The 23,855-nt window shown below is 36.3% G+C and overlaps 1 protein-coding gene across 4 annotated transcripts in view; it reads left to right on the forward strand.

Annotated features, from left to right (window-relative positions):
• Window positions 1-23,855, forward strand: part of LOC103047759 (piezo-type mechanosensitive ion channel component 2) — a 198,019-nt gene that overhangs the window by 125,773 nt on the left and 48,391 nt on the right. For 2 of the 4 annotated variants that reach the window (XM_022673427.2, XM_022673425.2), the window contains exons 8-17: window positions 8,666-8,834; window positions 10,662-10,808; window positions 11,080-11,206; window positions 13,292-13,449; window positions 15,631-15,861; window positions 16,788-16,902; window positions 17,160-17,356; window positions 19,124-19,272; window positions 20,321-20,494; window positions 20,617-20,846. In XM_022673427.2, coding sequence (XP_022529148.2) covers window positions 8,666-8,834; window positions 10,662-10,808; window positions 11,080-11,206; window positions 13,292-13,449; window positions 15,631-15,861; window positions 16,788-16,902; window positions 17,160-17,356; window positions 19,124-19,272; window positions 20,321-20,494; window positions 20,617-20,846 — 1,697 coding nt within the window. The remainder of the gene's footprint in view (window positions 1-8,665; window positions 8,835-10,661; window positions 10,809-11,079; window positions 11,207-13,291; window positions 13,450-15,630; window positions 15,862-16,787; window positions 16,903-17,159; window positions 17,357-19,123; window positions 19,273-20,320; window positions 20,495-20,616; window positions 20,847-23,855) is intronic. The other 2 variants (XM_022673428.2, XM_022673426.2) reach the window with 1 other exon arrangement.

The following is a 23,855-nucleotide window of genomic DNA, read 5'->3' on the forward strand; positions in this document are numbered from 1 at the left end:
GACTTGCATCATGACAATATTTGACAATACTTTTATTTGGAATTTGGGAGAAATGTTAATTTTACTTAAACAGTTACCTATAAATAGCAAAATCAGAGAAACTGATTCAGAAACTAAAGTGGTCTCTTAATATATACTTTAATTAATACAATGCAGAATGGTGATTTGAAATGTCCTGTATCTTTAAACTTTTGAATACATCTTATTACGAAATTGTACATGACTTACATACAGAGTTATGAGGCTGTCAATAAGCATTGAGAATTCCATCACACCCCAGCACCTGATTCTTTACCTTGCCAAAAAAACTAGTGCAATTAAAAGGCTGTATTTAAAGTCATTCCAAAATTATACAATGAAATAACAGATGACAGACGACAGACACACAAATCCACCAGTTAGAGATAACAAGAGGCTGAAGATGTTTAATTTGATGCACTGGTGAGTTTGTAGATCCCAAAAGTCCCTAAAAATCTGAATTTATGGTTCATGGTCCGTGGTTAAAGTTCTATTTAAAGATTTTGGCCTCGCTGTAGTTAGTTTGTTGTCTTCTGTTTGGGTGTTGTCCTGTGAAATCAGAGGTTTTGAAAGCAGAGCATGAGCTGTGTTTATGAAATCAGAGTAGAGTTTAGCATTGCTTGTCTGGATCCATGAGTCATAGAAGCATTGCTTGAAAAGCCACTGAATTCTGACCTTTTTTGTGTGTTCAGATTTTAACAATAAAAACTGAGCAGTATTGCCCTTAGTTTGTCCCAAAAATGGCTATACATACAATACCTTACATATTCATAACAGTATCTAACCTGTATATAATCTGCATATACGTGCGCATTATTTAATCTGTAACTTCCAGATGTCTAAATGTTTGTGGACACCCGTTCTAATGCATACAGTGCACACCATTGATGACAAAGATGTGCTAATGCCCACACACACAGCTTGTTTAGTGACTCTAGATTAGCATTTTTAGTAGATAGAGCTCTCTAAAGTAGATACTTATGAACCTAGAAGAATAGAAGAGAAAAAGCCTCACATCAGTGATCGGCAATAAAGTTTTCCAAGGTGGCTGGCCACAAAAAAAAAAAAAAAATCTGTTTTGGAAAATGAAGTGTAATGGGATGGAGTGCCACAGACTAGTAGCTCTCCAGCCCAGAGGGTTGTTGAACCCGATTGCAGAACAGTTAAATTCAAAGCATGTTAATTCAAGAAGAAAGGAATAAAGAAATAAATAGACACACCACCCCTCACGTGCGATCGAATGTCGTAGGGTTGTGGTACAGTACACTACCACTGCCCCAGCTAGTGAATTGGGAAACGGACGGAGAATAACGCCCTTTTGGGGATATAGGGAGTCCAAGAACGGGTGGAAAAACGAGAACGGGTGAAAACTAAAGTCAAGCCGAATGCAACAAAGAGACAGGGGTGGAATATAAAAAATAGCTCCCCAGAGAAGCATTTTATTTTTATTTTTTTCATTATCATTCATTATAGTTCAAACAACCTCACAGGCCAGATGTTTAATTCTTGCAGGCCACATCTGGTTCAGTGGAATTATGTTTGTCTGGATAAGTTTGCCCATATACACTCACATATATAAAATCTATAGAATATTATATAGAATATTCCAAACAACCTATTTACATGTACAGAAACACTAAAGTGAAGTGCAATTATTTAGGCACCTCCTTTTAGACTCAACATTTCTATTAGACACACAGCTTGTAAAATCCTAATTGGGCAGCATTATTACTAGAATGGGAAACTTGGAGTAGTGGGAGTTGTCTCTCAACCCTGGTCCCAACACATCTAATCCTACTAAGTTGTGGGGGTTGAGTTAAAGCAGGGAATCCACTAAAATGTACAGGGCCCTCTCCTACTGCCTGATGAAACAATGTCCAATGGTAAGCACATACTAAATGGTTATAAATTCCCTTAAGAATTGAGTTGCAGAGGGGCTCTGAGTGGTCCAGCGGGCTAAGCGCTGCCACTCTGATCAAGAGATTGCCTGTTCGAATCCTGTTCATGTAGCTTGCCATCGGCTACCGGAGCCCTGAGGGAGCACAACAATTAGCCTTGCTCTTTCTGGGTGGGTACAGTAGATGGCACTCTTTCCACTTTTTACTTTAAAGGGTGATGTCGATCATCACAAGGCCTCTGTGAGCTGATGTATCGGAAACTGAGTTGCTACACTTTCCTCAGTGTGCACTGTGATGCTACAAAAAGAGACGTTAGCTGACTTCACATGTACTGGAGGAGGCATGTGCTCGCCTTCACCCTCCTGTTGTTGGGGCATCACTAGTGAAAGGGGTAGACCTAATGAGTGTGTTGGGTAATTGGCCGTGTAAATTGGGGAGAAAATGTGGATAAATTAGAAAATAAAAAAAAAGAAATAAGTTGTGGAGCAGTGGATCTGTGTTCACATGGGTGATGAAGCTCCTTCCAGTACCTCTGGGGTACACTGGAGTGGTGCAATATATATCTTGTAGCTACAAGATATTTAATAATATATTTGTAGAATAAGTTCAAAATTCTGCATTATGCTTTCAAAACCCTTCAGTGTTTCATTCTGTCTAAATCGTATTGAGCTCCTCCACTCCTATAGTCCTGTAATCCATCTCATATCCTCAGTGGAATTACTCCAGTTCCACACCCCACACTCCACACTCCACTCTGTGGGTGGCAAGTCGTTCAGTGCCATGGTAAGCATGGACCTCTGGAACCCTCTATACTCTATGTGAAACTCTGTGAAGACTCCATGTAACTCAGCTTTTAGCACTCAAGGAACTGTTAAAGGCGACTGTTAGCACTCAAGTAGCATTGGTGTGCATCGTTGGAGGTGATGAAAGGGATGAAACTGCCATGAAACCACACCAGGAGGATCTCACCAGCGTATGTATGTTTGCAGTTCCTAATTGTATGAGTCTGAAGTAGGTTCTGAAACCACATTAAATCAGCCGGCATAAATATACAAACACTGTGTGTTCCACACTGCAGCTGCTGCAGTCCAAAACCAACTATTTACTGATGGACTAAAAGTTCGCTTAATCAGAGTTAAGGGTACCAGATTGGGTGACCACAGGCATAAACGTGAGGGATGATATCGTCACTGCCACACAAAAAAATGTTATGTCTATTTTAGCATAATTTGTATCTGGCAAAAATCACTATAAGAATAAATATTTTAGATTGTCATCCATTGAAAGTTAAAAGAATGTTCCCTTTTTTTAAGTTACAAGGTGTAATGAAATGTGCATGAAATGGAAGAATAATGCCTCATATAAGTGACACATGCATCCTTGTTTTATTTCATTTTAAAGCAACATTTACCTTATGGCCAAGTTATGCTACAGTTTTTGTCTGTAAGTGCATGCAGTACATTAATTTGTGTTAAGCTTTCAGTTTGGAAACTGATGCTAGTTCTTATTAAATCAAAATATGCATTGAAAACATTGCTTAAACATTGCTTAAAGAAGTTAAGTTTTGAGAATTTGGACCAATAATTACTCTGCTACATTTTACATTGCATTTGGAAGGGGAGGTGGGGCCTCATTTAGCAGGACTAATGGAGCAAAATGAAGCAAAAATTGTTAAAAATGTAAATTACAGTATCTATCTTGCTAAAACTGCATGGCCAGTTTACGCTGGTGAAGCTGATTGATCAGTTAAGCTGTTGACCTTTAACCTGTAACTTAATTATTTAGCTGATCAACCAAAATGATTAAACTACCTAAGTTGGTCAATCATCAGAGCCAGCATGATGAAACTAGTAGACCAGTAAGATCTGTGGCAAAGCTGGTTGACTAGAATCACCAAGTTGGTCAACTAGCATGACCAGCAAGAAAAAATTTAAATATAATATAAACTATCTAACTATCTATAAACTAGCTAACACATGGTTATCCAGCTAGCTTACCAACATATGTAACCATTTTATCCAGGTGACCAACAGTTCAATTACCTTGATCATCAAATACCAGCTGTAACTATGAATAAGCACAATACATACTATACCTCTTTTTACTTTTTTTTATCTTTTGAGTTTTGGTCCTGTTTCTAGCAGGCAGATTAGCCAGCTTGCTAACCTTTTACATCAATCATGGCAGTGCTTTAAACTATGCCAGTAAACAACTTTTTTTGTTTTTCTGTAACTCACAGTGTAGCACATTGCTCACGCAAGTATATAATTGTCTGGTGTAATTATGTGTACACTTGTGGTTTTACTGTTTATGGTTAACTAGCATGCTAACTGCACCAGAATGGTGCATTCATCTCGTTGCCAATCATCTGGCCAACCTTGGCCATGTCTATTCTGCAAGGCGGTGCAAATTTACAATGTCTTATGTGACTGCAGCTAAAAAAAAGACTAAAGAAAGTCTATATACAGTAAATTAGGCACTTTAGGTTTAGCAACAGTATTGTTAAAGCCTTGTATTATGTTGAGTCACTCTAGAAATCTTTGCTCTTGCTTTGAGACACTGTGGTTTTGTGTCACGTTGCTGGTGAAGTTTTTTTTACTTAATAAATATTGAAAGTTGGGACGTATTGCTCAGATCTGATTGGTGACAGCTGTGGACAGCAGTTCTCTAAAGCAAATGCTAACATCATCAACACCCCCCCCACCTCCCCCCTTCATCCAAACTCCCCCCACCACACTGCCCTCTCAGAGCCTGTGAGCATGAGAAAGAGCGACAGCCTGCAGAGGTCCAGGTGGTTCTCATTACTGCAGGATGCTTCTTGGCCTCTGCTGAAATTACACAGCTGGTTTCAGGGAATTCTACACGAATCAGTGAAGAGAGAGAGAAAGAGAGAGAGAGAGAGAGAAAGAAAGAGAGAGAAAGAGAGAGAGAGCACAAAAGACTCAAAGGTCTGTGAGTGAAGTAGGTAGAATTGTTCTAAATTAGGCCTTAATCAAAGTCTCTTACAGTAGAGGTGCTCAGTGGCTGAGTGCAGTGGAGCCGACAGTGGGTGGGATCTGTACAGTATAATATCCCTGGCAGGCTTTTTTGTGAGGCCCATTAGTGGTGGGCACAGGATTAATTGTGTAACTGTTTCGTCCCGTTAAACGCTCTGCGAACGTCCCCCCTAAACCTACAACTGACAAACACTATACACCAGCTGCCCAACAAAATCCCTAGAAAAGAATTCCTCCCAAATCCGCCCTTTGTTTCAAGTCTTTTTATCACTTTAATTTAGGAGCCGTTAGCCAAGATTACAAAATGACGAATTGTGCCTTGACCTAACAGCGCAAATAAACACAGTCGTTCTGACCCCTGTGAAAAGGGAGATTTTAATGTGTTAAACATTATCACTTCGCTCTGAAAGGCAAGGCCTGAAACTTCATACGCTTTCAAAGCCTTCATAAAAGACAGATCTTTTGTCTGAGCTCCAGGATGGGGTTTTAAACAAGTTCAGAAAATTTGGGCAGGGAATGCGAAACAGGCCACAGTCATACAAAGGGACTCTGTTATCGTATAGAAAAGAAATACAGCGAGCTGCGGAAAGACGCTGAATTTGCAATGGAAGCGAAAATGTGGCAGTGAGTAAAGAAAGAATATGTTTAATAATAAAAGCCCATTAGAAGATCAACTGGCTGGAACTGGGATTTTTTTATTATTATGGTTTCTGTCTTGTTATAAACCAGGCATCTACCCAAATTTACCACATATATTAAAACCACTGATTGTGGGAAGTTTTTAGAGGAAGACAAAGAGCTTCTTTTGGCCAATTAAAGGAAAAACATTACACTTAATGCCAGCTTTAGTGTTAGTGTAGTCTAAGACAACGGCAACACTAGGGCTGTGTCCCAATTACGTCCTACATGCTAACGTTATAAGAAATATAGGCTGCTATGTACTCATTTTTATTGTTTATTGTTATTGTTAGCACAATATATATATATATATATATATATATATATATATATATATATATATTAACCTGTTGTGTTGTAATAGCAATAGATGAAGCACTGCTGTTATGCCAACATATGTCACTACAAGTGCCAATTATTGCTAATTATGTTACACTAAAATTTTACACTTTTCTCAAAATGTATAGTCTAATACAAAACTATTTAGTATAAGTATACAATTTTAAGACACCCTAGGGTATAATTCATAATTTATTTTCATTAATAAGGAATTGTACTTTCATTATCATAATTTACATACACATAATTTGATTTATATGTCACATATTTTGTTAAAAATAAAAATAATTTTTATATTCTAAATTATTATTAAATATTGTTGGAGGTAAATAATGGTGATGATGATTTTTTTCTTTTCATCTCTAAAACTATTACTAACGTCCTTTGAATTGAATTTGAATGAATGAATTGTACTTTCAATATCATAATTTACAATTTGATTTATGTATCATATATTTTGTTTAAAAATAACAATAATTTTATATCCCAAATTGTTATTAAATATTGTTTGAGGCAAATGATGTTGGTGAGGATTTTGTCTCTTTATCTCTAAAACTGTTACTAACATTGTACATTTCATCCATTTTTAATAATTTAGTATTACTTTATTATTTATTAAATGCATCTCCACCTCCTCCCAGTATCAAGAAAAGAACGATTCCACATGATCTTTGTATGTTATCTGTGTTTTCTCACTTCAGCCTAAAACCAGATGCATTTTACTTTAGTCCAAGTGGTGCAGGAATGAATCTCGCCTGGGTAGAACAAAGCTTATTTAGATAACCATTATATTACAACCAACTGGTGGAGGATTGCAGAAAAGAACTGGTGTAATAATTCTTATGGTTTTGATTGAAGTTCTCTATCTGACTTCAAAAAACGGCTTTAAAACGGCAGCGATCCCAAGAATGCCATAATGGTTCAGTCTGGAGCTTTTTTCTTATTTCTTTAGAGACCATGTACATTCATTCTGGATAAATATTTATACGTATATATCTCTTACCAAGCCTAAAATAATGAATAACTCTCAGAGTTTTTACATGTATAACATTATGTTATTATATACGTTTATATATTTTGAATGGTACAAACAACAGAGCTCTGTTACAATGAGCTTTGCTTGATTCTGAACCTATAGCTAAACCACAGGAACTCCACTACAAAAGCTACACCCTGGCATATGAGCAGCATATGTCGGCCATGCTCTCTCCTCCCCCTGCAGCTTCACCCGTGCAGTTTTAGTCTTCACTGCGGTCTCTCTTTATTTATACGCACAGGCGATTGCTAGACAGTGAAAATAATTCTGCTCATTTTAAGATGTTTGCTATCAAATGAAACTGAAGAACGTTTGGAAAGCTCAGACGTGGTATTGTTCTTTTTGGCTGCTGGCTTCTTTTTCAGCCCTCCACCCGCTTCTTCTCAGTTTTATGCACTCTTAAACAGGAAGCCGCTGTTTTTGTTTTCCTCCACAGACACTTCAACGCCAGAGCAGAGATGATGATAATACAGGACTGGAGACTTTCTGTCGTTTAGAAACTAAACTAAACTGAGGAGAGTTTAACTGGGAAGATTTTGTAGTACAAGGTCCATCTAGAATGTTTCTAGTTTACTTTAACATGGATTTTGTACTTCCAGTCATAGAGCACATTTCTTGCTTACTTCTTTATTTTTTTTTAAATAAAAGCAGTATTAAGTTAATTGAGCCAGTTATATTACAAGTTCAAGGACTTCTGACATGTAAGCCATGTAAGATCTGAAGGACCATCAAACACTGCCCCGACATAGAAAATTAGGCTTTTCTTGCTTCATAAAAAAATACATGTTTTTCTTTCCATTTCTTCCACTGTGAGAAAACAACTTAACACTGTGGGTTTGACAGGATGTGGAGATAATTAAAAAGCTTTGAGCAAAATCAAGAAATCAATTTGCCCATTTACATTTTCAAAAGTATCCTAAAACCTATTTTGTTTTTCAGGTTATTTATGATTTTTAACCATATGATATATTATCTTGAGCAAAAATACAGCTCTGAATTCAGTTCCTGAATCAGTTTATCTAATTTTGCTATTTATAGGTATATGTTTAAGTAAAATGAACATTGCTGTTTTATTCTATAAACTACAGACACCATGTCTCCCAAATTCCAAATAAAAATATCGTCATTTAGAGCATTTATTTACAGAAAATGAGAAATGTCTGATATAAAAAAAAGATGCAGAGCTTCCAGACCTCAAATAATGCAAAGAAAACAAGTTAATATTCATAAAGTTTTAGGAGTTCAGAAATCAATATTTGGTTGAATAACCCTGGTTTTAATCACAGTTTTCATGCATCTTGGCTTGTTTTCCTCCACCAGTCATACACACTGCTTTTAGATAACTTTATGCCTTTACTCCTGGTGCAAAAATTCAAGCAGTTCAGTTTGGTTTGATGGCTTGTGATCATCCATCTTCATCTTGATTATATTCCTGAGGTTTTCAATTTGGGAAAATTAAAGAAACTCATAATTCTTAAGTGGTTACTTGTTTTTATTTTCCAGAGCTGTATATTAGAACAAGAGCAGAGCTTTAAACAGTGATAATAAACATGACATAAGCTCTTTGTTTGGACTTTTCTCACAAATAAATCTGTAATTGCCTTAAATCCCCCAAATTCCAAAACTTACGGACATCAGCGTTAAGATTCACTGCAGTGAATAACTAAATGAACCTTTCTTTTCTCTATTGTCTTTCTCAGGTTGTTTGGCATCTCTCCAGTGGTGATGAGTAACTGCTCTCACACTTGGATGTTTGAGGTGAACCCTAAGCTGGAGTGGCATCACTTTGTTAACCCCATCATGCTCCTGGTGCTGTACTACACACTGGCCACACTTGTGCGCTTGTGGCTGCAGGAGTCAGAGGATACGGTCAGTCTTCTACTTCAGTCATGAGCTCTGTTCTCAGAGTAATGCTGATTTGTCTTTGGGTTAAATTAACCACATTTCTTTTCAGGGAAATATGTTAATCATTTATGCTAAATAGCAGTGCTATAATGTTTTTTAGAGTGATTTCATAGAAAAGGATCTGTATCTATGATTTCTGTTTAATATTAAAGATGTTGTGTTTTTCCTTACACAAAATATTAAGCTATTATTTTTCTTATATGTCATGTAAAGCTTTCCAAAGTTTCACATGCACATTTTTTTTCTTTTTATTCTTGGGCCCTCATACATTGCAATTTTTCTTATAAAAGGTTAAAAATGCACTTTTATTTTACATACTTGCTTTTCTGAGTATAAAATGTTATTTGAAACATGGTTCATTAGCAATTCTTACTTTCTTCTAATATTTTTCTTACAATATGTACTAATTAATTTCATTTGTGGGTACACTGTTTACCCCGGTTTCTAGCACTTTGAGCTGATTTTATGATTGAAAGGTGATATACAAATATAGTAAATTGCTCCACTGACTGAAATAAACCTAGACAACAATCGATTATCAGAGTCTATTTTTATAGAGCACAAACCCGACTTTTAACTTACCAGTAAACAGAATAAAGATTAAAATAACATTGTCGTTCAACTAAATGAGCTTCTGGCGTACCTTCACAGTGTGAACGAGCAGGTCAAAATTCTCTGGTTAGATGCACAAAAGCGCTGCACTGTGAGGATATGAATGTGCCAAAGTCAGAGCGTACCTGGCTCTTAAAGGGAATGGCAAGTGACACACTGATTGCTTTATTTCATGTTATGATTAATTAAGAGAATTAATTCAGACCTTTAGAGTGTATTCTTCCCACTCACACATTCACCAATCAGCCATAACATTAACAATATCAATAGATTTTTCATATTCATCTACAGTGGCTCTTTAAAGCATACGTGTCTGAGCCACTTTGACTACAGCTAAATTGTAATTGTTTAAATAGCTGAGTCATTAAAACATTCTGAAACATTTTTATTTCTTTCCCTAGTAGAAAATGGTCTGTGACAGCTGGTGACAGTGTCATAAGTGCTCAAAACACTCATTTTTGTCAATGGAGGCCCCTCATATCTAACAGGATTTAACCCTTTAAAATGCTACACCTGTCCCATTTACATGCTACAGGTGTAGGTGATGCAAAACCCCTTTTTTTCTGCAGTAAAATAACTAATTTTTATTCTGAAAATCTAAGGGCTTTGAAATCTCCTACAAGACACTTAGAAAAGCTTCCTGTTGGAAAAAAGACGTAAAAACTAAACAAACATGATTAAACGAAAGGTTTGGAGGAGATTAACTGTGTGATTTGTATTCAGGAAAATATTGATTTCAAAATAAAGTTCATGAAAGAGCCAATTTTATGATTTTATTCATCACATTTTGACATGACCTTCTAAAACAATTGCAATTATGATTTTCAGTAACGTTCCTTATCAAACATTAAAGCTTTTTATGTAATGCTTCAATATAAATCCTCAAGATTTTGACAAAAAATGTGGCCTGTTAAGGGGTTCATGTGGACACAATGTGGACCTACTCAGTATTAATCAGATGGTACTAATGTATTGGCTAATTGGTGTATATCTCTTTACAAAAAGGGACCTTCTATGTTACTCAAAAATGCACTTTGTATCACCTTGTCCTATTCTGTGTGCATATTTCAAATTATAATAATTTTCTTAGAACTAGACTACACAATTCTTCTTATAATTATTCATGTATTCTTAATTGACAGTGTAACTTGTAACAGCTTTATTGTGTTATTCATCCAGCAGATGAAGGAGAAAGATGATGATGATGATGATGAAGGTGAAGGAGAGGTGGAGCAGGAGCTTTCTGAAAACATGAAAATCCACCAGACAGCAGAGAAAAAGAGAGAAATATGGAGGATGGCACATTATCGCACAGATGAAAAAAATGTGAGCTGGATTTCCTTTTCTTTTTATATCTTATATGTAAGCAGCTGAAAAGTCTGTATATTTGTTCAAGTGTGTTTTATTTTATAAAATTATGGCATGTATTTGTAAAACATTCCTATTTGTCATATTCATTTTAGTTATATAGAAAGGCTAGTCTGCTGTTATAGACCTATGTTCTATATCAGCCTGTATGCAGTGTGTGTTACAGTGCAGTTATGTGCAGTTTGTGCAGTATGTTAATGCTGTTACTGGTGTTAAAATTCTCTCTCAGGTATTGATTGTGACGTCCAACGGAGGCCCAGTGGATCTGATGTCTTTATCGCATGAGAACGGCCCAGTAACTCCAGAACTCTACTCCACTCCTCACTACAAAGCAGGCCTGGCTGAGTCTGGATCAGGTTAGAGTCAGCACACCCTCCTCTCATAACAGTGGATACATTAGAGATATTCAGCTCTTAAGTGTTTCTGCACAGATTCCCTGGAAAATAAGTGATGACATTAGTGACTTTCCCATGTGTGATTTTGTATTGAGCACTGCAGCGCTGTGTAGTGGTGTAAATGTTGCTGCTTTAAGGTTAATTAGCTTTTGTTATGAAACGTATGCTTATTAAATAGAATTTTTTTATGCTTATTAAATAGAAGGTTTCGCAATTTCTGCAATCGCTTTTTTTAAGTAAATTTAATTTCAGATAAGTTTAAGTAACTTCAACTCGGTTTCAAGATTTAAATGTTACATAGAGTAAATAAGTGAACTGAACCTCAGTCAATCCTTTTTTTTTTAGTAAACTTTACTTAATTTCAGCATACAATATTACATAATTACAATGACTTCATTTATACAATATTACTCATAATGTATGATACATAATATATTATAATTCCTGAAATTTAAATATTTTAGTTAAAACACACATATTACACTGTTACAACTCATTGATAATGGATTACATGCCGTCCATATGTTGAGACAATGTAATATGTGTGTTTTACATGCCATCTGTGTAAAACACACATGTTTTGTTGAGACACATGTATTGTTAGGTAATATTGTATGCAGAAATTAAGTAAAGTTTACTAAGAGAAAGGATTGATTCAGCAAAAAATAAATTAAGTAAAGTTTACTAAAAGAAAGGATTGATTCAGCAAAAATAAATGAAGTAAAGTTCACTAAAAGAAAGGATTGACTGAAGTTCAGTTCACTTATTTACTCTATGTAACATTTAAGTCTTGAAACCAAGTTGAAGTTACTTAAATTTATCTGAAATAAATTTACTTAAAAAAAAGCAAATGCAGAAAGTTGCGAAACTTTTTTACATTTTACTCATATTATTTTTTTAGTGTAGTATAATGTGTATTATTTCATTTACAGTACCTTACAGAACTGGGAAAGGTGTCAGACCCGAGTTGATGACATTAAAGTGAAATATACAGATCATTTTACACTATTTTAAGACTGTTAATCAGTGTTTGTTTGCTAATCTAAACAAAATATGTCCCATTTTTAATGCCCTACTATTTATGCTTGTACACATTGAAATGATGATTTGCTTGGCCGTGTATAAACGTCGCCTTCTTCACCAACAACAAGAAACGTCATATTTGAGAAACGACTCGTAGCTTTATAAAGGTGAAATTGATGAGTTAGCAGCTCATATGTGGAGCATCTTTTGCTGGAGTGGAGAGTAAACAGCTGGTCTGAAGTTCATGCTCAGGTTGAGGAGGTGAAAAAAGGACAGGTGGTTTGCTTTTGCTGTTTTTTTTGCAGCTATAGCTGCACAGCTGCACCAAGAGATGTGTGGATACGAGAGAAAAGGACGTGGCGCATGCGTCAAAAAAAAGACCCATGAATTCCGAATTGACCATTCACAATTATGTTGCATGTCCTTGGATCGGATACGTATTTGGTTTAGGACCACATATGAAAGTGACTCAAATGTGATGTGAAAAAATCTGATTTGGCATGTTCACACAGCCATGAAAAAATCAAATCTGAGCCACATTGAGCAAAAAATCAGATTTGAGTCACTTCAGCCTAGTGATGTTTACATAGCTTTGGTTAATGAAAGGTATGTGTATTTAATGTGTTTTTTTTTCTCATTTACGTGAAATGTTACAGCAAAAAAAAAAAATGTTTTTTTTTAAAGAATAGCAGGTGATCCCTAAAAGTTTCACTTAACATTTTGTTTGCATTTATGTGGATAAATATCTGTGGAAAATATGTGATGCTAACACACTAAGGATTCCTATACACATCACCTGCCCCTTTCCCTGAATATCACCACAGCCATTCCCTGAAATCTGCACAGTTCTGGGAAATCCAGTGGTTATTTGGGATTTATAGAATAACACAAGCCTCTCTGACCCTCTTTCTGAACATTCATAGACTAGACTACTACTGGGTGATTCACACAATCCAACCAGACCTCCTGTAATATATACTGTACACTGATACACACATTAATAGACACCGTTTCCATTTGCAGAGAGAATGGACAGCAGTATGTATGAGATCGACCCAGTGCAGGATGAGCTTCCCGGAGCACTAAGTTCACCAGAGAAGGCCGAGCGAGTGAACGCGGTGGTCAAGACCTTCCGATTCATCATGAAGCAAAGCTACATCTGTGCCCTCATCGCCATGATGGTGAGTTTAGGTGAACAGTCCAGTCTTTCAGAGAAGAGGCCCAGCTACCCAGGCTTTCCCACACTAACCAATTTAGTTATTAGCCCTGACAGATGTGTGTGTGTGTGTGCTTCTGGGTAATGTATATCACGTGCTGGGGGCCTCTGATATGTTGATGCAGACTGAAGGTCATCCACTGTTGACTCGTGATCCTTCACTGCCTGATGTGGGCCTGGAGAAGGAGTCAGTTTGAATTAAAGCTCGTTTGGATCAGATGAAGAAATGCTTCAGTCAAACATCACATTTACACACTTACCCAAACCCCAAACGCACTTAATCAACCAAGACATGCTTGTGTCTGAAGCTTGTGCTGCTTTCCATTTACCTTGAAAGTCAGATGGTGTCACACCTGAGTTACCTGGTGTCCCAGTTAAATGCTTAGGTTTTTACTGTACTTACAGTATTTTCAGTACTTGGAACTTTCTCTGAGATTCTGACATCCAAGTTAAAATGGAATCAAGCATTATTTCTTTATTTTTGCACTGCAGCTATGTGGATGAGCTAGGTTGATCAACCAAGTAATTACAGATTATGAAAAATAAGCTTTAAATGTCTTTTTATGGCTTCTACATCTTTTTATGGCTTCTTTTTATATTTAGAACTTTTGTCCATTTTTATCTCTCATACAGTGAACACAAGTATTTGAGATAATTGCATGACAAATTAATTTCTGCCCCATTTTTTAAATGGCAAATCTGGTAAACAAACACATATTTTTGTTATACATCTTAAAAACTCTTTACATTTTGATGGCAATCAATGAATCAAGGTATCACTTTATTTGTATAGTTTATTATAGATGCCTCAAAGATGCTTATCTAACATTCAATTAACATTGTATGGGCCCTATCGTACACCCTGCGCAATGCAAGTCGCAATGCTTTGTTGCTACAAACATTTTTGTCCCTCACGATGTTCACTATGCCAGAATAAGCCGCTATCTTCGTTTCGTGTCGTTCTTGGGGGAATGGCAACACCACACTTTAGTCACCGACCAATCATCGTCCGCGTCCTTGCGTGAGTTCGTAGGTCATCGCGGGAGAGAAGCATAGAATCCGACGATAACAGCTACAGAAGCGCTTTGCGTGATGGTAGTGCTTTTGTGCTCAGAAAAAAACTTGAAAATGGAAAAGCAACTGTGGGCTCTTCCTGGGTGACCCAAATGGACATTACATGCTTTGTGTACTCCAGAGAGAACTACACAGACCTTTGTCGCTCGCGACACTGAAATTCGTATCCGATGTCGCCGCTGACAAAATCGGGTCACAATCGGGCTAAAATCGTGTAGTCTGATCCGGGCATTAAACCCCATCAACAGTCTATTTTCACGCCTTGCAACCACAACCTCAAAATAGTGTCAGAGTCTAGTAATATATCCACACTGATGGGTGTGGTGGTCTGGAAATGAGGTGTGTTCAGGTAAATATCTGGAGTGGTTCTATCTTGGCAGCAGGAAGTAAAGGTGCGCTACTGACTGATTAAAACCCTGATAACAGTCAACAGTCAGCTGCCCAATCCTATCTTAGCCATACTCCCCTGGTCTATACACACACAAATAAAAGTGCTTTAGAGCGCAAACCCAACTTTTACCTCAACAATAAACAGAATAAAGAGTAAAATTATATTGTTGTTTTCTGAATGAGCTGCTGACGTATCTTTACAGTGTAAATGTGTAGGTCAGTGTCCTCTGCTGAGATGCAGAAAAGCATCGCAGTTGAGATGCCAATGCGCCAAAGTGTCAGAGCCCTCAGAATTCTACCAAAGAAGTGAGAAGCTATTTAATGGAGCTTGTTAATGATGTAAAAATAGGGATTTCTTTGCATGGGCAGTGCTATGCTCCTATCACTAGCATTGAAAGCCTGTTGGGAGATTTGTGCATGAATGCTTGTATCTAACATGCACTGTTGCGTGTTGGGAGCTAGCTTCACATGCTTGCACTGCTAACAACAGAAAGAAAGAATTATATAGTACAAAAGGCTTTAACACAAAATAAATTGGATTGTTTGAAGGTTTTTTTTAATGATTCCTACAAAACACATACTTCAGCTTTAAGAGGTTAAGCTGTACTCTAGATTACCTTAACAAATGTTTCACAACACATGTGATTGAATTCAGCTCATTTCATGCTGTTCTTCCTCCCAGGCCTGGAGCATCACATATGTAAGCTGGCTGACCTTTGTCTTCCTCATCTGGTCGTGTACACTGTGGATGGTGCGGGACAGGAGGAAGTACGCCATGCTCACCTCTCCCTTCATGGTGTTTTATGGGAATTTGCTGATTGTGCTGCAGTACATCTGGAGCTTCGAGACTCTTACTCCAGTACCAGGCCTGTTTCTAAAGAAGGAGGTGCCCTTCAGGGAGCTGGGCTCTAAGGTATGGCACAGTATTGGAGCTATAAGTGGACTGTGGTTCCAGTATGTGGACTCTTTATTTTATGCATTTTTCCTTTTTCACAATGAAGCTCATTATATATTGACCAATGGAAATGCTACAAAATTATATGATTGAAAGGTTTTTTTTTGACATACAAGGATAATGTGTGAAAACATTGAATTAATTCATAGATTAACATGCATAATGTGCATTGTATTTATTGTGTACAGTGTATTATTTAGCATTGCACTCTTTAATTGTTGGCAAATACGTGAAACATTAAACGCAGCATTTTACACATCTAGACCTTTCATGATAATTGCGTTATTGGTTTATCATGCAATATATGGACTTAAACTCAATAATGTTCCTCTTTTTGCACTTTTTTTGTTTTTTAAATATTTGTTTACATAAGAATTAACAATATTTTAGCCAGTCGTGTCATGACCAATTATTTAGTAACAGTGCTTATAAAAAAATCCAATGCTGTTTAAAATGTTGAATTATTTTATTAATATTTTTTAAGTGGCAAAAACGTATTGCCTTAAAATGACAATAATATTGTTTATTGCAAGTATTTCCAAAGCAATATATCATCTAAATACATATTGTGACAGTCCTAATCACATCTTACATTTTATTCTTTGTTTATTTTTACTAGCATTTTACTAGCATAAATGTAAAATATATTTATTTATTTATTAATGACATACTCATTCTTACGGTACAGCACAATATAACATGCTCACAACCAGATACACAGCCATTTAATAGACAAATACATACAAAAATACATCAGTATATAACCTGGCTTAGTAAATAATATTTTTCAATCTTACTGATTTTATTAGCAAAAAAATACCAGTTTACAAGAAAATTAAGTTTCATATGTAAATGTCTGTATGTCTGTCTATGTGTGTGTGTAGATACTGTGTCTTCTGAGTTTCTGGCTCTTGCTAAGACAAGCTCTGACTGAGAGGAGGGAGAGACAGAGAGATGAAACACAGCTATCTGATATCAGGGTGGAGGACTGCTCTCCGGGTGAGGCTTTTTCCACTCTTTCAAAACACGCTTATGAGTCACGGCAGTTTACTGAGGGCCAAACGCATGTTTTACATTTCTTTATTCAGCCTGCTTTACGTCCAATGTTGTGTTAAAATTGTGTGACAGTCAAACACAGTTCAATTTACTCCCACTGACTTCAATTTACTGTTACTCAGATAATTCTAGATCTGATTTAGATGTTGTGGTCTATATCTTATGTTTACATTTCCATGTGATTGGTGTATGTGTTGCAGAGAAGGAAATGGAGGAGGAGCCTGGAGAACAGAGGGAGATGATGGACGTGTTGGGCAGTACAGTGATGGCCATGCTGAATAAGTACTGGATCTACATCTGTGGAGGAATGTTCTTCTTCGTCAGCTTCGAGGGACGCATCGTCATGTACAAGATCATCTACATGATGATGTTCCTCTTCTGTGTAGCTCTTTATCAGGTGTGTGAGGAGCAATCCAGATAACCAACCAACTAATATGAATCCCAATACTAAAAATTAATCTCTTTTGGTAACACTTTCTATGAATGTCATCTCTAAGACGCTATGAACATACTCATAACACATTATAATGCATTCATAAGGCATTATAAACATGGCTATAAATATTTATAAAAATGTATAATTCATTAAAGCCATCTTTATTATGCATCATGAATTGTGATCATAATGCATTAATAGCTGTGTTTATAACATGTTATACTTCAATACCAAGAAACTCAGTCCCAGCTTGCAGACTGTATTATGACTATAAAAGCTTCCAACTTATAAACACACCCTAAATAATATGAATATAAATAAAAAAACTATAAGTATATGTTTACCCACTCATGAATTATTCTTGTCTTATAATGCATTATAACAGGTCTTTGTGCGCTCTAAGTAAAGTGCCAGACTTTCATTGTGGGACTAAATCATTAATGATGGATATATACTATTTTAACATATATATTATAAGCATAGCTTATAATGTCTTATGATCACAAGTCATAATACTTAATAAATGTGGCTATAATGGGTTATGCATTTTTATAAATATTTATAGCCATGTTTATAATGCCTTATGAATGCATTATAATATGTTATGAATGTGGTTATAGAGTCTAATAGAGATGACATTCATAGGAAGTGTTACCTGATTTTTATACAAATGAGCGTGATTGTTACAGCACGTCGATTTTTATGTTTTGATTTATGCTGTGTAATTACACAACTAATGTTTTATTTACTTGTGAAAGAATTCACTTCTTGTTCCAATAAAGGAACAAGGGTCGCATGGATTTTAGTCAATATCAGCAGATTCTTAAGAACAACGTTGAAGAATCAGTGATAAAGTTAAAGTTGCACCGGGGCTGGATCCTTCAACAAGACAACGACCCTAAACACTAAACACTGCTCACATTCTACTAAAGCATTCATGCAGAGGAACAAGTACAACATTCTGGAATAATCGTCACAGACTTCAGACCTGAATATTATTGAAAACCTGTGGTTTGATTTAAAGCTGGCTGTTCATGATCAGAAACCATCAAACCTGACTGAACTGGAGATGTTTTATAAAGAAGAATGATCCAAAATACCTTCAACCAGAAGCCAGACTCTTTTTGGAAGCTATAGGAAGCAATTAGAGGCTGTTATTTCTGCAAAAAGAGGATCTACTAAATATTGATGTATTTTTTCTGTTGGGGTGCCTACATTTATGCACCTGTCTAATTTTGTTTAAATAATTATTTCACACGTTCTGTAAATCCTATAAACTTCATTTCACTTCTCAAATATCACTGTGTTCATCTGCTATATCATACATTTAAAATTGCATCTGAAATTGCTGATTCAACAACCAATGATTTACAATGGAATTTTCATACCACCGTAAGACAGTATGTCCAAATGTTTTTGGACACCCCTACTTGTGACCTTAGCTACTTTAAGTTGCACCTATTTGTCTACTACACAGCTTGTCTTGTCCCTGTAGAAAACCTATTGGCACCATGCTGAATGCCAGGTGTGAGCTCTTGAAGTATAAAGGCCGGAGCATTAAGCTCCGAAGCAGTGGAACTGTATTTTTGTTGTTGAATAGTCAGATCTTCAATGCTCTAAATTCTAAAAGAAATCTTTCTCTGGACAGTAGGTAGCTTATTATGAAACATATTCTTCTAAGAAATATACATATCTGATCTAATCACTAATATACCTGGTGTTCTGCAGGTGCACTATGAGAGGTGGAGATGGATGCTGAAATACTTCTGGATGTCCATTGTGGTTTACACCATGCTGGTGCTCATACTCATCTACACCTTCCAGTTTGAATCATCCATCCATGTCTGGTCCAATATGACGGGCCTGAGCAAAGAAAAGTGAGTATACACATATTGTGTGGGTGTGTGTATCTGTGTGTGTGTGTGTGTGTGTGTGTGTTTGTGTAAATGTGTAACAGTATTTAAGTGTTACAATAATTATTTCAGACATATAATACATCAGCCACATATGTACCACTTTACTGTTGTGAGTTTTTTAAGTGTCTTCATAAATGAAGTATTATGCGTCTAAATATAATAAAATAAACATTGTTGTGCATCAATTTCCTCCAAAAGTGAAAATGTCTGATTAATAGAGTTCATATTATGAATCATATTATAATAGTAATAATAATGTAATAAGGATTGTATTTTATATATATATATATTATATTACCAGTTTACAAAATCACCACCCAGCCTCATTTCCATTTCTTTTCTTTTTCCCCAAAGTACTGGATGGACAATATTATTTAAGACAATTTTATTTAAAGCAGCACTAGGTAGGATTTCCTTGATTTTTGATCATTTTAAAGAAGTAAAATTACAGCTCGAAACTGACTGCAGCACTGCATTGAGGTGTAATAGGAGGAATAGCGGTGCTCTCGTGTCTGTGCCGGAGCTCCTCTGAGCTTAAACCAGACTGCAAGTTTTTTGAGGCGGCCGCGACCAACGCTCGCGAGAATTGCGACCTGCTTTCCGACCTTTAGTTCTAACAGTTCTACAAGGACTATTGGTTCATTCTTTACAAACTAACATACAGACACTCTGGCAGAAGCTGGAAAGAGACCAAATATGTCTGTGAAAGCCAGAAAACGAGAAAGAGAAACTAATCCACCTGAAACATTTATTACACTCTACAACTGTAGGGGGAGCCCATGAGCGCAAAATCTCAATCCTACCTAGTGGAGCTTTAAGGGGGAAATTATACCCCTTTTGTAGCCCATGTCTGTCATTAGACATGTTGTCAATTAGATTATGTTTGAGTTCTATTCTATTAGCAGTTTTATTATTCTATAACCTTTGCAAATTTATGTCAGCAATAGGTGCAAATTAAAGCAGCTTTTAATTTTCTGTATATCAACTTAATACATGCATTTGTGTGTAGGTTGGAAGATCTAGGGCTGGAGCAATTCTCTGTCGCTGCTCTGTTCACACGGATCTTTATACCCACCTCCTTCCTGCTGGTGTGTATTCTACACCTGCACTACTTCCACGATCGTTTCCTGCAGCTCACTGACATCAAATCAGTGGCAGACAAGCAGAAAAGTACCATCTCCAGGTGAGCTAGCTCTCCATCTACCTGCTCATCCAATCACAGGCTCATTTATAATTATTAAAGCATGAATACAGGAAATCTACAGAATGGTAAGAAGCACACTGATGTCTGTTATCTTTTTTCAGGCTTGTACATCTCGATGGCAGTCTGGCAGACATCTCCATGATAAAACCAGAGTTTAATGCCTCTGTTAAAGAGGAGGAAATGGGTGACAGGGTGGAGCTGGATGAGGATGAGGAAGATGTGAAGAAGAAGGCAGAAGAAGTTGAAGAAGTTAATGATGTTTACTGCAAGACAGCAACGTTCACCTGCCACATAGCACCAGCACCAGCTCCAGAACCCGTCTGCAAAGACGGTAAGTGTTTACTCTTGATTTGAAGTCATCAGACATTACTTCTGAATTAGATGCTTCATGTGGACCCTTGACTAACAGTCCATCATCAGTTATGTTAATTTTTTAGCATATTTTGAAGATTTGAGGTATAAAAGAGGAATAAACTGACTAAACTGACTCATAAACATCCCTGCACTACATTTTTTACTGTGTGAAAACAAACCAAACCAAAGAGAAAACACTCCAAGTTCACAAATCTGATTCAGACCCAAGCAAAATCACCTATGCTTGTAAATTGTCCTTAAGTTAAGGATTAGGTTTTGCATTAAATTTACGAATGAGATTTGCTTTAGATTTAGATTGAGTTTAATAAAATAGATTACATTTTATTTAGAGTTCAGATGAAATAATTAAATATTGCACTGAAGGAAAACTCATCATCTACAAAGTATCTACAGCGGACCATAAAAAGTGTAATGGGTTCACTTGTACTGCAATGCAATTTTTAATTAAATTAAATGGGCAATGTTGAAATTAAATTAAATTAAATTTAATATTTATAGGTGTGACCTATTGTAAACAGAGACATTTATTGGCCTGAAAGGACAGGACAGAGCCATAGGAGTAAACAGACAGATCTAAAAGTGTCTAGACATGTTTGATGAGTAAATACACTTTACAGACAGGTCAGAGGAAGACACTAAACACATTGCCCAACACTCTTCTTTCATCTTACTGTCTACACTTAGTTCTGAATTATTACATGCGTACCAGGCTAAGATATCTGTACCAATCCTTAATTTCTTTTTTAATTAAATAGTGGTCTGAGCAGACGGGGTTTTGTATAGTACTGAAATTATAACAGTTTAAACATCTATTGGTTCTTACAGTTTTAATGATTGTAAGAGATTCTGAAATATAATCTGGAAACCTAACTAGTGTTACTGTTATGTTGGCACTGTAGTGATTATTAGGTTGAATTTGGCCACATTTACTACTTCTACTACTAATATTGCTACTATTATTACTAATACTGCTACAATTACAAGTTCTACTTTTATAAATACTTTTACTATTACTAATACTGCTACTACTACTGCTAAACAATAAATTCCCTAGTGTTAAATCAACAATGATGGGGTTAAATTAACTTTACTGTGTACTGTTACTACTATTACTACAACTGCTACTGTTAATACTACTGTTGCTACTACTGTTACTACTGTTACTACTGTTACTACCACTGATGTATAGTAATGAAGTAAAACTACTTGTGTACCTAAATACTAAAATACTGTATCTGTATCTACTGGAGTATTATTTTGTTATCTTATTTCCACTTTTACTTCATTATATATTTTCAATGAGTTTAATACTTTTAGTCCAATATATTTTATGTTCTGCATCGTTAATCATTACAATTATACAAATGTTAGGAGTCATTCTAAACCCTCATTATCACTAAAGCCAGAGCAGTACAACAGTAATTGGCCCTTTAATCAGGCTTTTAAATGGATTTTTAAAATGTAAATAGGAGCGTTTTTCTGGGATTAAAAGCATGAATTCAGCTGTAACTAAAAATATCTGCGAAAAACTGTGCTGGACTGAGGTGCACAGCTTTCTACACGTGTGTTTACAAGCACGTGCCCAACCATGTGGATGGAGACCATGCAGTTACCTCATGTTTACTCCTGCACACCCCCCCTCATGCTTCTTGTGCAGGCAGCAGCAGGCTGTCACTTGCACAGACACAGAGACAGTGCTGTGCATCTACTTTTTTGTGTCAGGAATCAAAACATTGCAACATGATATGTTTCATTTAATTGCCTTATGTGACATTGCACGTACTTACTATTACTATTACTACTACTTCTACAACTACTTCTCGCATTGCCAAACATTCACACAAAGCAATCCAGACTGTTCTCATACAGAGTTCCCCAATGGTGGAACAAACTACCTTCCACTACCAGATCAGGAGAATCTCTCATTATCTTTAAGAAACTCCTGAAGACAGAGCTCTTCAAAGAGCACTTACTTTCCTAACACCTCTAACTAACTACCTTCTACTACCAGATCAGGAGAATCTCTCACTATCTTTAATAAACTCCTGAAGACAGAGCTCTTCAAAGAGCATTTACTCTCCTAACACCTCTAACACACTAACTTACTAACTAACTACTTCTAACCTCATGTCCTTCTTCCCCTCCTTCTCTTCTCTATCCCATTATTTCCCTTTGACCTCCTTTAGGCCCTGTCTAAAGATGTTTTTACCTTTAACTTCTATTACTTTTGCACTTGTCTATTGTAAGTCGCTTTGGACAAAAGCGTCTGCCAAATGTAATGTAATGTAATGTAATGTACAACTAGTACTACTGTTTTACTACTACAGCTAGCTCTACTACAACAACTACTAATATACTATTTGTTACAGGGGTAGCCATGCACAGTTAGCATCCTGTAAATGGAAATATCCTGTTCTTCTAAACACACACACTTTAGAGAAACATATCCTAACATTATGTGCTTGGTGAGATTATGTGAAGTGAGTTTGTCTTGTTTCCAGTGTAACAGCGGTAGTAGCGCTAAACTCTGAACACTAAGCAGCTGTTTTTAAAAGAGCTGTTTTTAAATGGTTTGGCTGCTTCAGACTTGAGTTACTCTGGTGCTTACACTTCATATCCTTGCTGAATAGCTTCATTAATCACGTCGTGACATAATAGTGTCAGAAGGTGTCACGTTGATTCATGTGTGTCTGAGGATGTTGCGTGATATTTTCAGAAACAGTGATTTTTCTCTTTGTTGTCAGGAAACCAGACTAAATGTTTTGCTCTTTAGCAGCTGCTATTCTACAGCTATAGTATCATGACTGTGCGTAGTTATTTTTGATGAATAGTCTTTTGCCCATTGCCATGTATTCTGTGTGTTCACTGTCAGCAGCTGACTTATAGAGAAAAAAAAAAGCGTAATGTTTCTTTAACATAACTGGAGCAGATTCATGTTTCTGATCATATCTGCAGAGGGGTAATG

Source organism: Astyanax mexicanus, chromosome 6, assembly GCF_023375975.1.
Source record: "Astyanax mexicanus isolate ESR-SI-001 chromosome 6, AstMex3_surface, whole genome shotgun sequence".
Taxonomy (NCBI): domain Eukaryota; kingdom Metazoa; phylum Chordata; class Actinopteri; order Characiformes; family Acestrorhamphidae; genus Astyanax; species Astyanax mexicanus.